This window comes from Colobus angolensis, unplaced genomic scaffold, assembly GCF_000951035.1.
Source record: "Colobus angolensis palliatus isolate OR3802 unplaced genomic scaffold, Cang.pa_1.0 Scaffold42, whole genome shotgun sequence".
Taxonomy (NCBI): domain Eukaryota; kingdom Metazoa; phylum Chordata; class Mammalia; order Primates; family Cercopithecidae; genus Colobus; species Colobus angolensis.
Window position 1 is genome coordinate 1,660,640 of NW_012117599.1, and position 11,600 is coordinate 1,672,239.

Genomic DNA, 11,600 nt, shown 5'->3' on the forward strand with positions numbered 1-11,600 from the left:
CCCAGGAGGCCGGGTGAATGGTGGGGTTCCAGGCCTTTACCCCAGGAGGCCGGGTGAATGGTGGGGTTCCAGGCCTTTACCCCAGGAGGCCGGGTAAATGGTGAGGTTCCAGGCAGGTCCTTCTGACCAGGCTCCAAGGCTTCCTCCCATTGTCCTCCCAGGGCCTGGGCTGTGAGCGTGGGGCAGGTGCCCCGTGGCTGCTCTGCTGTGATCTCTCTGCTGGGATCCTGGGGCTGTAAGCTCTGGGAAGGCCAAACTACGATCTCCGAACTGTGAGCTCCAGAGGAAGCTGGCTGGGGTCAGCCTGGGGAGAACCGTAGGCCAGGCTTGGGGAACGAACAGGCTCGCTGGGGACTGAGGGATAGGGCTCCTAACCCAAGTCCTGCCCGTTGGGGTGGCCCAGGCAGGACGAGGGCCGGGGTGGGTCTCGGGGTGGGTGTCTCCTGGGAGGGCCGCGAGTCTGCAGGGACACAGCTGAGAACAGAAACAAAGGATCCCCCGCCTGGGGTCTGGGGTCATCCTGGGGAGCTGTAGATCGGTGCAGCTCACTGACAGCAGACACTCTGGCTAGCCGCTGCGTGGCAAATGCTCCCCCCTCTTGCCCCTGGACTTTTCATCTCTGCCACCTCTGCCCACCTTCTCTGGCCTCCCCAGCATCTCTGGCCATGGGGTCCCTGGGAACTTGGGCCCCAAGTTTTACTAGTGAGGACGGTCCAGAAAGGCCCCAGGGGTGGAAGAGGAGCCGCCCACCACCCGACCTGCCTGCTGTGGGCGGTGCTTGTGATGACGGTTGTCCTCCTGGGCCCTGGGACAGGGAAGCTGGGATGCAGCTGAGATACAGGAAGAGAGCCTGCCTCTGGGACTCCTTAGCCTGGGGTCACAGATGGCAGCCCTGGGCTGGGCACTGAGCCTCTCTCATCTCTTCTTCTGCCCTAACTTGCTTGCAGCTACCCAGGCTGCACCTGCGGCCACGTGGGGAGGAGCTTCTCAAACTGTGTTGGCGACAGTTTCCTGCCACAGCTTCCGGCCCCAGGGACCAGCTTTGCTACCCTGCACCCATGGTCCTTGGACAAGCCCTCAGTTTGCTGCCTCATCCCGCGTCCTCAGGCTTTGTGGGAGTGGCTCTAGGAGTCTTCAAGGAAGGGCTGGCTGGGTTGGAGAAGATGGAGGGGAGACGGAAGGGTGCACTAGGTGGAGGGTACTGTGTGGATAAAAGTATGAACGTCCTTTGAAGGAAAGCAAGTAGCACAGCTCAGCTGGGGCAGAGGGCTGGGGAGATCCAATGCAGTAGACAGTAGGGTCTTGAGCAAGGGAGGCCTTGGGGAAGAATTGCCAAGGAGCAACTTGCAGACTCTGGAGCTCCGCTCTGTGGAAATGGACTGTGGGGTTCAGCCAGCCACAGGCAGCATGAGCGTGCAGTCTGGATCTTAGTTGGTTGTATTAATGGAAACAGTTGGTGGAGATCAAAGGAGATGATGCCAGCACCAACCCACCTCAGTCAGGCGAGAGATCTGGGCGCAGGGAGAGATGGGTGTGGCAGCATGTATGGCTACTGACAGGATGACCCAAGTAAGGGGACGGGGCTGGGGGAAGGAGAGTAAGCAGGATGGTCAGAGGGCAGAGGCAAGCCAGGGGGTGGTGAAGGACCAGAGAGGTCTGTGAGGCTCAAGCAGGAGGGAGGAGTCATTGGTGTCAGCCACTCAGGGGACCCAGGATTGAGGAGGTCACAGAGGGCTTGTCTGGTGCCCACAGACTGCCAGGGGTGCTATCAGTGCTGGAGAACAGCCTGGGGGGTGGGCGCAGACCATGGGTCTGGCTGAAAAGGCTGGGAGTCAGGGACATAGGGACGGGAGTGTAGACAGCCCTTAATCACTTTTCCTATTTTCATTAGCATTTTTAGTGTCCATTGTGTTTGTATCTTCCAATTCCCTTCCCCCTTAATCAAAATTTGGGGTATAAGTTACATACAATACACTTTTTATATCATTTTAGTTCAAAATTCTGAGATTTGACAAATGCGTACAGCCCAGAGGCTACCACATCAATCAAGATACAGACGGTTGCCCCGAATTCCCTCCTGCCCTCTGTCATCACTCCTTCCCCGACCCCCAGCACCCAGCAACCCCTGGCGCGTTTTCCATCCCTGCAGTTGTACGTGGAATCACAGTTAGTAGCCCTTCGAGCCTGGCTTCTCTCACGCAGCCGGAGGCCTTTGCGATGTATCCGTGGAATCGTGTATCTCCGTATGTCGTTCCACTCATTGCCAGTAGAATTCCACGGTAGGCATGTCCCATGGCGTATCTCATTCATCTGCTGGGAAACATTTAAGTTATCCCTAATTTTTGGCAACTGTGGCTAGAACTGCTATAAAGGTTCCTGGGTAGGTTTTTTTGTGAATGTAAATTTCCGTTTCTTTAGAGTGAATACCTAGGAGCCTTCATGACTTTTTTTTTCCTTTTTTGAGATGGAGTTTTACTCTGTTACCCAGGCCAGAGTGAGGTGGTATGATCTCAGCTCACTGCAACCTCCACCTCCTGGGTTCACGCGATTCTCCTGCCTCAGCCTCCTGAGTAGCTGGGACTGAGTAGCGTGGTACCCGCCACCACGCCTGGCTAATTTTTGTATTTTAGTTTATTTATTTATTTATTTGAGACGGAGTCTCACTCTGTCACCCAGGCTGGAGTGCTGTGGCACCACCTTGGCTCACTGCAAGCTCCACCTCCCAGATTCACGCCATTGTCCTGCCTCAGCCTCCCGAGTAGCTGGGACTACAGGTGCCCGCCGCCACGCCTGGCTAATTTCTTGTATTTTTTTTAGTAGAGACAGGGTTTCACTGTGTTAGCCAGGATGGTCTCGATCTCCTGACCTCGTGATCCGCTCGCCTCAGCCTCCCAAAGTGCTGGGATTACAGGTGTGAGTCACCGGCCCTTATTTTTTGTATTTTAATGGAGACGGGGTTTCACCATGTTGGCCAGGCTGGTCTCAAACTACTGGCCCCATGTGATCCACCCGCCTTGGTCTCCCAAAGTGCTGGGATTACAAGTGTGAGCCACTTCGCCCAATCACTTCATGACTTTTTTTTGAGACGGAGTCTCGCTCTGTCGCCCAGGCTGGAGTGCAGTGGCTGGATCTCAGCTCACTGCAAGCTCCGCCTCCCGGGTTTAGCCATTCTCCTGCCTCAGCCTCCCGAGTAGCTGGGACTACTGGCGCCCGCCACCTCGCCCGGCTAGTTTTTTGTGTTTTTTAGTAGAGACGGGGTTTCACTGTGTTAGCCAGGATGGTCTCGATCTCCTGACCTCGTGATCTGCCCGTCTCGGCCTCCCAAAGTGCTGGGATTACAGGCTTGAGCCACCGCGCCCGGCCCACTTCATGACTTTTTAAAAACACTCTTGTGGAATGGTGACCTGTGTCTCCAGGTGGAGCCACAAATGCAGTCCCTTACGAATCTGTGGAACACCCACCTGTCCAGGACCCCCCCTCAAGCTTGGCCCTCCCAACCTCACCATCACAGTTAATCGGGGTTACAATGCAGATCCTGGCCCCTCCTCCGGCTACTCTGACCCAGACCTCACCTGATTCCCATTCCAGTACCTTCCTTTCAGCTCCAGAGCCCATCCCTGGACACCCAGGGCAGAGGAAGCCTCTCTCGATTCACAAAAGCATTCATTTTACCCCTTGGTTCCATTTGCATAACTCAGAAGGGCACCCAAGGTCACTTCTCCGATGCAAACTTAGGCCTGGGTAGCCTTGCTGGGCCTCTCTTAGTAGAGAAACGCCTCGTAACCGCTACGGAGAGGTATTTTTCCCCAACATTCTACGAAAACTTACAAATATGCAGAAAATAGAATTAACTGTACGCCAACAACTCACCTGCTAGATTCAGCAGTTAATGATTTGCTATAATTGTTTTATCACATACAGTTGATCAACACTGTTTGTGGAGTTCTTATTTGTGAATTCACCTACTTGTTAACAATTATTTGAAACCCCAAAGCCAACGTGGCACTTTTGTGGTCATTCTCAGACATACAGAGTGGCAAAAATATGAGTCACTCGATACAGATGTTCCCACTGAGGATGTACAAGGCAAACGTTCTCATGCTGCAGACAAGTGTCTTTTCCACGTTCTTTTTTTTTTTTTTTTTGAGACGGAGTCTCGCTCTGTCGCCCAGGCTGGAGTGCAGTGGCGTGATCTCAGCTCACTGCAAGCTCTGCCTCCTGAGTTCACGCCATTCTCCTGCCTCAGCCTCCCAAGTAGCTGGGACTACAGGCGCCTGCTACCTCGCCCGGCTAATTTTTTGTATTTTCAGTAGAGACGGGGTTTCACCATGTTAGCCAAGATAGTCTCCATCTCCTGACCTTGTGATCTGCCCGCCTTGGCCTCCCAAGTGCTGGGATTAGAGGCGTGAGCCACCGCACCTGGCCAGTCTTTTTCATGTTCTGTTTGGTGGTGCCACATATTTTGTTTTTTTATTTTATCCTTTTTTTTTTTGAGATTGGAGTCTCGCACTGTCACCCAGGCTGGAGTGCAGAGGCAGTGGCGTGATCTCGGCTCACTGCAACCCTCCACCTCCCAGGTTCAAGCAATTCTGCTTCAGCCTCCTGAGTAGCTGGGACTACAGGCGCCCGCCACCATGCCCGGCTAATTTTTTGTATTTTTAGTAGAGACGGAGTTTCACTATGTTGGCCAGGATGGTCTCCAACGCCTGACCTTGTGATCCACCCGCCTTGGCCTCCCAAAGTGCTGGGATTACAGGCGTGAGCCACCACACTTGGCCTACTTTATCTTTTTAAAGACAGAGTTTCGCACTTGTTGCCCAGGCTGGAGTGCAGTGGCCTGATCTTGGCTTATTTCAACATCCACCTCCTGGGTTCAAGAGGTTCTCCTGCCTCAGCCTCCCAAGGAGCTGGGATTACAGGTGCCCGCCACCACCTCTGGCAAATGTTTTATATTTTTAGTGGAGACAGGGTTTCACCATGTTAGCCAGGCTGGTGTCGAACTCCTGACCTCAAGTGATCCACCCGCCTCAGCCTCCCAAAGTACTGGATGACAGGCATGAGTCGCCGCACCCGGCCTCATATATTTTGAATGTTTGTGCTTTTTGTTGGTGATTTCACTGGTTAACATGGCCCCCAACCATAGTGCTGACATGCTGTCTAGCATTCCTAAGGGCTAGAAGGCTGTATGTGCCTTACGGAGAAAACATGTCAGATAAACTTATAGTGCTGTTGGCTGAGTGTTCAATGTCAGTGAATCAACCAGGTATATTAAATAAGGTGTCTTTAAGCAGAAACTCGCAAAAAAACAAGGTTATATCTTGATCAGTTGATGAAAATGTAAACAGAGGTTCCTAGGAATCTAACTCTACATTTCCCCTAGGAGGGATAGTTCTATATTTGCTAGTTCAGTGTTTGCATTGACTTTATAGAACTGCGGAGAAAACAGGAGCCCACTGTGTCTCTCTGGCTGTCTAACCTTTTATCCGTCCCTCTCGCTCTGTGTGTCCATGCATCAGTGTTATTTTGGGGGGTGCTCTCCAACTAGATTACAGTCCTCAGTTCCCATCACTCCTAAACATTTCTGCACGCAGATTGTTACCTAGGGTTCAATATTTTATGTTTCTTTTTTAATTGAGGGAGGCACATACAATTAAATGAACACATCTTAAGTGTACGTTCTCTTAGTTTTGGCAAGATCAGACACTTGTGTAACCCAAGCCCTGTGAATATACAGGACATCACCATCACCCCAGAAAGCTGAGGGCAGGCAGTTTTAAGTTATCTGCCTTACCAGATGTCCATCCGTCTAAATAGCCTTAATGCCTCCTCCCCTCAATCACACGTGTTGTTTGTTTAATAGCCGTATCAAAGTTCACTTTGAGATTAAACCCTAATGTATTTAACCAGTCCCCTAGGGACGGCTATTCAAATTAGCATATGCTCCGTAGAAACTTGCCAAGGAAGGCAGAGGGCAAGGCGAGGGGGGCCTGCTAAGGCCGAGGGGAAAGGGTCAGTGGAAGCGACAGGGGAGGCTGAGAGGTAGGGCCCTTGGGTTGAACAAAGCTGGGTGCGGCCTCAGGGCTTCTGTGCGTGCCGTCCCCTCTCCCTGATGCGCTGTCCACCACGCTTTTTGAAAAGTTGGCTCCTCCTTCAGATTTCCACTCACATGCTAGCTCCTCGGAGAAGGTGACCGTCCTGGCGAGAGCCACCTCCTCTCTCTCTTAATGTCACTCCACTTATTTCCTTTGTAATGCCGACCTCAGTCTGTAATGATTGTTTTTGTTTCTTTCTCAGTTTATCTCTCGGCTCTCTCTCCATAGAGTGTTGCGTTCGAGAGGGCGGGGTGGGACCGCGTCTGCCTGGAGCCTGCATATCCCCAGCACTGGGCCTGAAACACAAGAATTCAGCACGTGGTTGGGACACGAAGGGATGGGTACAGGTGTTGGTTCTTGGGGACCAGTTGGCGTGCCTGAGTGTCCACATAATGTCTCTGGAAGGTCAGAGAGGGGTTTGGGACTTCTGGATCTGTGCCCAGCAGGCTGCGGCTTCTCTCCAGGTTGACTAGCTCAGAGCAGGCTCTGCCCCCTTGGCGCGCTCAGCCTGCGGCACTGATGCCCTCCACGCGGAGTCTCTTGCGCCGTCTCTGGGCCCCACGCACCGGGTTCAGGAAGGCCCTGATGTGCCTCCGACCCTCTGTGAATCCGCAGGTTTGGGGAGGCCCAGGGGCGATGCCAGACCCCGCGGCGCACCTGCCCTTCTTCTACGGCAGCATCTCGCGCTCCGAGGCCGAGGAGCACCTGAAGCTGGCGGGCATGGCGGACGGGCTCTTCCTGCTGCGCCAGTGCCTGCGCTCGCTGGGCGGCTATGTGCTGTCGCTGGTGCACGACGTGCGCTTCCACCACTTTCCCATCGAGCGCCAGCTCAACGGCACCTACGCCATCGCCGGCGGCAAGGCTCACTGTGGACCGGCCGAGCTCTGCGAGTTCTACTCGCGCGACCCCGACGGGCTGCCCTGCAACCTGCGTAAGCCGTGCAACCGGCCGTCGGGCCTCGAACCGCAGCCCGGCGTCTTCGACTGCCTGCGCGACGCCATGGTGCGCGACTACGTGCGCCAGACCTGGAAGCTGGAGGTGAGAGCGCGGCCTGGGGCGCGGGGTCTGGAGAGGCGTGGCCCGAGAGGGGCAGTCCGGGGTTTTGGGGGATAGGAGGGAGGAAAAGGTCATCTTCCCCATTCGGTCCCCTTTGGAAGCTGGAGAGGTGGGGCACCGGTTGGGGAAGAACCTGAAAGGAGGCCTCAGAGGTAGGGGCTCCGCGGTGGCGGTCGCCTTCCGCAGGCTGAGCGATGCCATGGTGCGCTACTGTGCCAGGTGGGAAGGTGGAGGGATGCACTGGGCCGGGCGAAGGCGAGGCCTGGACTGGGGGCGAGGCTGAGAGGTGGGTGCTGGGGGCTAGGGTGCGCCCTTAGGGTAGGGCGGCTGTCTGGGAAGATGGGCTGTAGTCTTGCACAGCCTGAGTGACGCCGCCCTGCACAAGTACCTGAATTAGGTCTTCAAGCTGGAGATACGCTTGGGGCCGTGCTGGAAGGTGGGAGTGGTTCCTCCCTAGCTGGACTGGGGAGGGGACCATGGAGGGGGCAAGGAAGTGGTCCTCGACAACCTGCGTAACACGCGCTAGGGACGCCTGGGTGAGGTGGGGTGGGGAGTCCTCTGGGACGGGGCTCCCGGAAGGGGGTTCCTGTGGCGAGCACTTGGCCACACCTACAGACCTCCTCGACTCTCCTTTTATAGGGCGAGGCCCTGGAGCAGGCCATTATCAGCCAGGCACCGCAGGTGGAGAAACTTATTGCTACGACGGCCCACGAGCGGATGCCCTGGTACCACAGCAGCCTGACGCGTGAGGAGGCCGAGCGCAAACTTTACGCTGGGACCCAGACCGACGGCAAGTTCCTGTATGTGGGGCCCGGGGTTTGGGTGCGGTGAGGACTGGGGCTCGTTGGCAGGGATCCTGGGGACTGGGGCAGACGTGAGCGTGCAGGTGGGCCGTGAGGATGTGCCTGTGCTCCCATGTGCAAGTGGGTTGTGCGTTTCTGATGTGCAAAGGACCTTGCGCATAGGGAAGTAGAGGCAGTGACCAGGAAAGCCTCCAGAGTGGGTCCGTTGGCCTGGCTTGGAATCCCGCTTCTGCCACCTGCTGGCTGTGGCCCTTGGGGCAAGTAGCAGACCTTATTTGTCTGCCTGTTTCCCCTCCTTCAATCAACAACTACTTACTGAATACCTACTGTGTATCAGGCACTGAGGACATGGCAATGAGCCAAACAGACACAGTGCCTGTCTTCATGGGGCAGGTGGACAAGAAAAGGAATCAGTAAAATAGAGACCCTGTCAGATGGTATAAGTGCCATGTGTGCAGGTGGGGAGGGGTTGCAATTTTCGATTAGGTGGTCGGAAGAGGCCTTCCTGAGAAGGTGGCTTTTGAGTAAGGGAAAGAAGCTGAGGAGTGAGCTGTGCAGCTTTCAGGGGGAAGGGTGTTCCTGGAAAATGCAATGGCTGGTGCAAAGATCAGGAGGCAGGAGTCTACCTGGTGTGTTCCGGAAACATTGCCATGTGCCTGGAGCTGGGTAGGTGAGGGGGAGAATGGGAGGAGGTGAGGGCAGGGCAGGGACTTCCAGCTTTTCCCCCAGGTGAGGTGGGATCCCGGGCGAGTGATGAAGCAGCCCTCTGTAACTGTCCTGTGGTTGACAGCAGTACCTCCCCCCGGGGTCCTCTAGAAGGATGACAGGAATTAGTCCGTGTGAAGCGAGAGGATGGTAACTGACATAGGAAAAATGTGGTAAATGTTAGCTTTTATATGTGGGTGAACGTGCGTGTCTGAGCCACAGCTGAGGCCGTGTGGCTGTTTGTGAATTTGTTAATGTGAAAAAAATCTCTCACAAGCTCTTTTTAAAACTCTGGGTGTTCGACAGCCCTGCTGGGGCTCTTGCTTTCTGGTTTGGATGCGGGATCTTTTCTATAACAGATGGTATCCAGGTGCAGCTGAGGTCACTCAGGCCTCAGAATACAGAGAAACTGGTGCTGCCTCTTTCCCATGACCTCAGGAAGCCCAGTGTTTTCCCCCAAGAAATCTGTGGGGATAATTCCGGGGCCTTCCTTCTCGTGAGTGCTTCTTGGCCTGAGCCCCCGCCCAGCAGGTCCCTCGGGTCACCTGCTTCCCCCAGGGCTGTTTCCTCTCCTGAGGTCAACCCACTTGGAGGAAATGACCACATCCCTTGATTTTCCTCACCCATGTGAAGTTTCTGTAGATTGCCTGCAGGCTTCTTTGCAAGATGCAGCTCCCTCTCCAAGATTCTGTTGTGCGCTGATAAAACAACTCTTTTTACCCTACCGTACAGATTCAGATTTAGGCTGTAAATTGGAGTGGAGTTTCCCAGGCTTCTGAGGGAGTTCTTAGATACATGTTGCAGGTAATACTCAACTGCTGGCACAACTTCTGAACAGCTCAGGACAGGGCTGTTTTCTCTAAGAGGAAACCTTTGCATTTGTATCCGTTAGCTTTTGCTACGTAACAAACAGCCCTAAGATTTATTGGCTCAAAATGACAGTTATTACTCTTCCCGATTCTGTGAGCTAACTAAGCAGTTCTGGTTTGGGTCATCTAGGCTGGGCCTGAATAGGCTGGGATGGCTACACTCACATGACTGGCCGTTGGCTCAGTGTCACCTGGGTGATGGGGATGAGATGGCCCAGTGGAGTCATCATCCAGCAAGGAGCTGGGGCTTGTTCGTGTGGTGGTGGTGCAGGGTTCCCAAGATCAGTCGGCAAGTTCAAGCCTTTGTTTCTGTAATGTCACTGATGTCCTATTGGCCAAAGCAAGTCACACGACCAAAACCAAAGTCACTGTAGGGAAGGGACTCCCTAAGGGAGAGGAATGCAGGGAGCCATTTTTGCAAAAGGTTGGTTGTAGGATTGGACCAAGGGGGTTGTCATGAAGGTATGGGCATTGTGAACATGGGTGTTGGGGGCTGTCTCTCTTTCCTTTTGGACTGTCAGCCTGAGGGCAGGGGCTGCCTCTGGAGGGCTCCGTCTTGCAGTACATGGTGATGGCTGGTCCAGGTGTTACCCACCTTCCTCCAGATGTTGCATCACCCCACCCCAGGTGTGACCCTCGCCAAGATGTTACTAACATTAGCTCACACATCTCACATGCTCATATCCCCCTCGTCCAGACAGCTACCCCAGGTGCCTGAGAGTCCAGGGGCTCTCCCCAGGCTGGACACAAAGAAGACTCTAAGCCCTTCCTATTGATTTAGCTGATTCTTTCCTCCCGTCTCTGCTTTCTCCTTCATAAAATGTAAATTTCATCTGTCTTTGATTTTATTTATTTATTTATTTATTTTTTTGAGACAGAGTCTCACTCTGTCGCCCAGACTGGAGTGCAGTGGCCGGATCTCAGCTCACTGCAAGCTCCGCCTCCCAGGTTCACGCCATTCTCCTGCCTCAGCCTCCCGAGTAGCTGGGACTACAGGCGCCCGCCACCGCGCCCGGCTAGTTTTTTGTATTTTTTAGTAGAGACGGGGTTTCACCGTGTTAGCCAGGATGGTCTCGATCTCCTGACCTCGTGATCCGCCCATCTCGGCCTCCCAAAGTGCTGGGATTACAGGCTTGAGCCACCGCGCCCGGCCTGTCTTGGATTTTATAATCTGAGTTTCTACTCTGGTTTCCCACTACATCCCCAATGTAGTTTTTCATCCCCGCAGTCTCTGCCTCTCTTCTCAGTTTCCCTTTCTTGTTCTCTTTCCCTCCTCGCCCCCATCTCTCTTCTTCATCCTGCACTCACACACACACGTACAGGTCATGATTCTGCCACTGTAATGGCTTAAAAATTTCCCCCAGATTCCCGAAAGCCTCCTGAGAGTGACAGAGGATTCTAGGGGGTGGGAGAGTGAGTGGAGGATTGAACAGGTGGGATTTGGGCCCCCATTCTGCTTGAATGACAACAGCAGCTCAGCTTTGATCTGTTTACTATCTTAGGCTTCCACGTATAGTATTGTGTGGCAAAGGTTTCACTGCCCAAAGGAAAAGTTTAAACACTTTTTGTGTAACACAGCAGAGCTCATGACAGGCTTAGAGTTAACCAGTCTACTGAGATGAGAGGAGTCTCAGGAGAGCCAGGGCCAACAGCTGTAAGCAGCTGTCTGTGCATCGCATGTCAAACTGGCGTGCAGTCTCCCAGGCAAATAGGACCAGCGTTGGTGGTGGGAGGGTGTGGCTAGGAAGGAGAGATGCCCAGCATCTGGGCATGACATAGAGCCTATGGCTGGCAGTGAGGTCCAGAAACAGCTGGCACAGGGGTATGAGGGACAGTGACCATTCTGGGTAAATGTCAAGAGACCAGAAGCAGCTGCAAGGAACTCGGCTCCTGGGAAATTAGGCAAGGCACGCTTTGGACAGAAACTGTGAGAGCTTCTTCTTGCGGTTCCTGAAGTCTATAACAGCTTTCTCAGGGCTCGGGGTGTGAGAGAAAGACACGTGCCACTCAGGCCTAGAGTGAAGACCAGGACCATGCTTACCGTTGAGCGCAGTTCATAATTGCCGAAGAACGGA

The 11,600-nt window shown here is 54.1% G+C and overlaps 1 protein-coding gene across 3 annotated transcripts in view; it reads left to right on the forward strand.

Moving 5' to 3' along the window:
- Nucleotides 1-11,600, forward strand: part of ZAP70 (zeta-chain (TCR) associated protein kinase 70kDa) — a 26,617-nt gene that overhangs the window by 4,727 nt on the left and 10,290 nt on the right. The window contains exons 1-3 of one of the 3 annotated variants that reach the window (XM_011956540.1): nucleotides 7,153-7,375; nucleotides 7,546-7,584; nucleotides 7,788-7,948. In XM_011956540.1, the coding sequence (XP_011811930.1) occupies nucleotides 7,343-7,375; nucleotides 7,546-7,584; nucleotides 7,788-7,948 (233 nt within the window). In that variant the 5' untranslated portion in view covers nucleotides 7,153-7,342. Of the gene's footprint in view, nucleotides 1-6,707; nucleotides 7,131-7,152; nucleotides 7,376-7,545; nucleotides 7,585-7,787; nucleotides 7,976-11,600 lie in introns of those variants that run through there. The other 2 variants (XM_011956538.1, XM_011956539.1) reach the window with 2 other exon arrangements.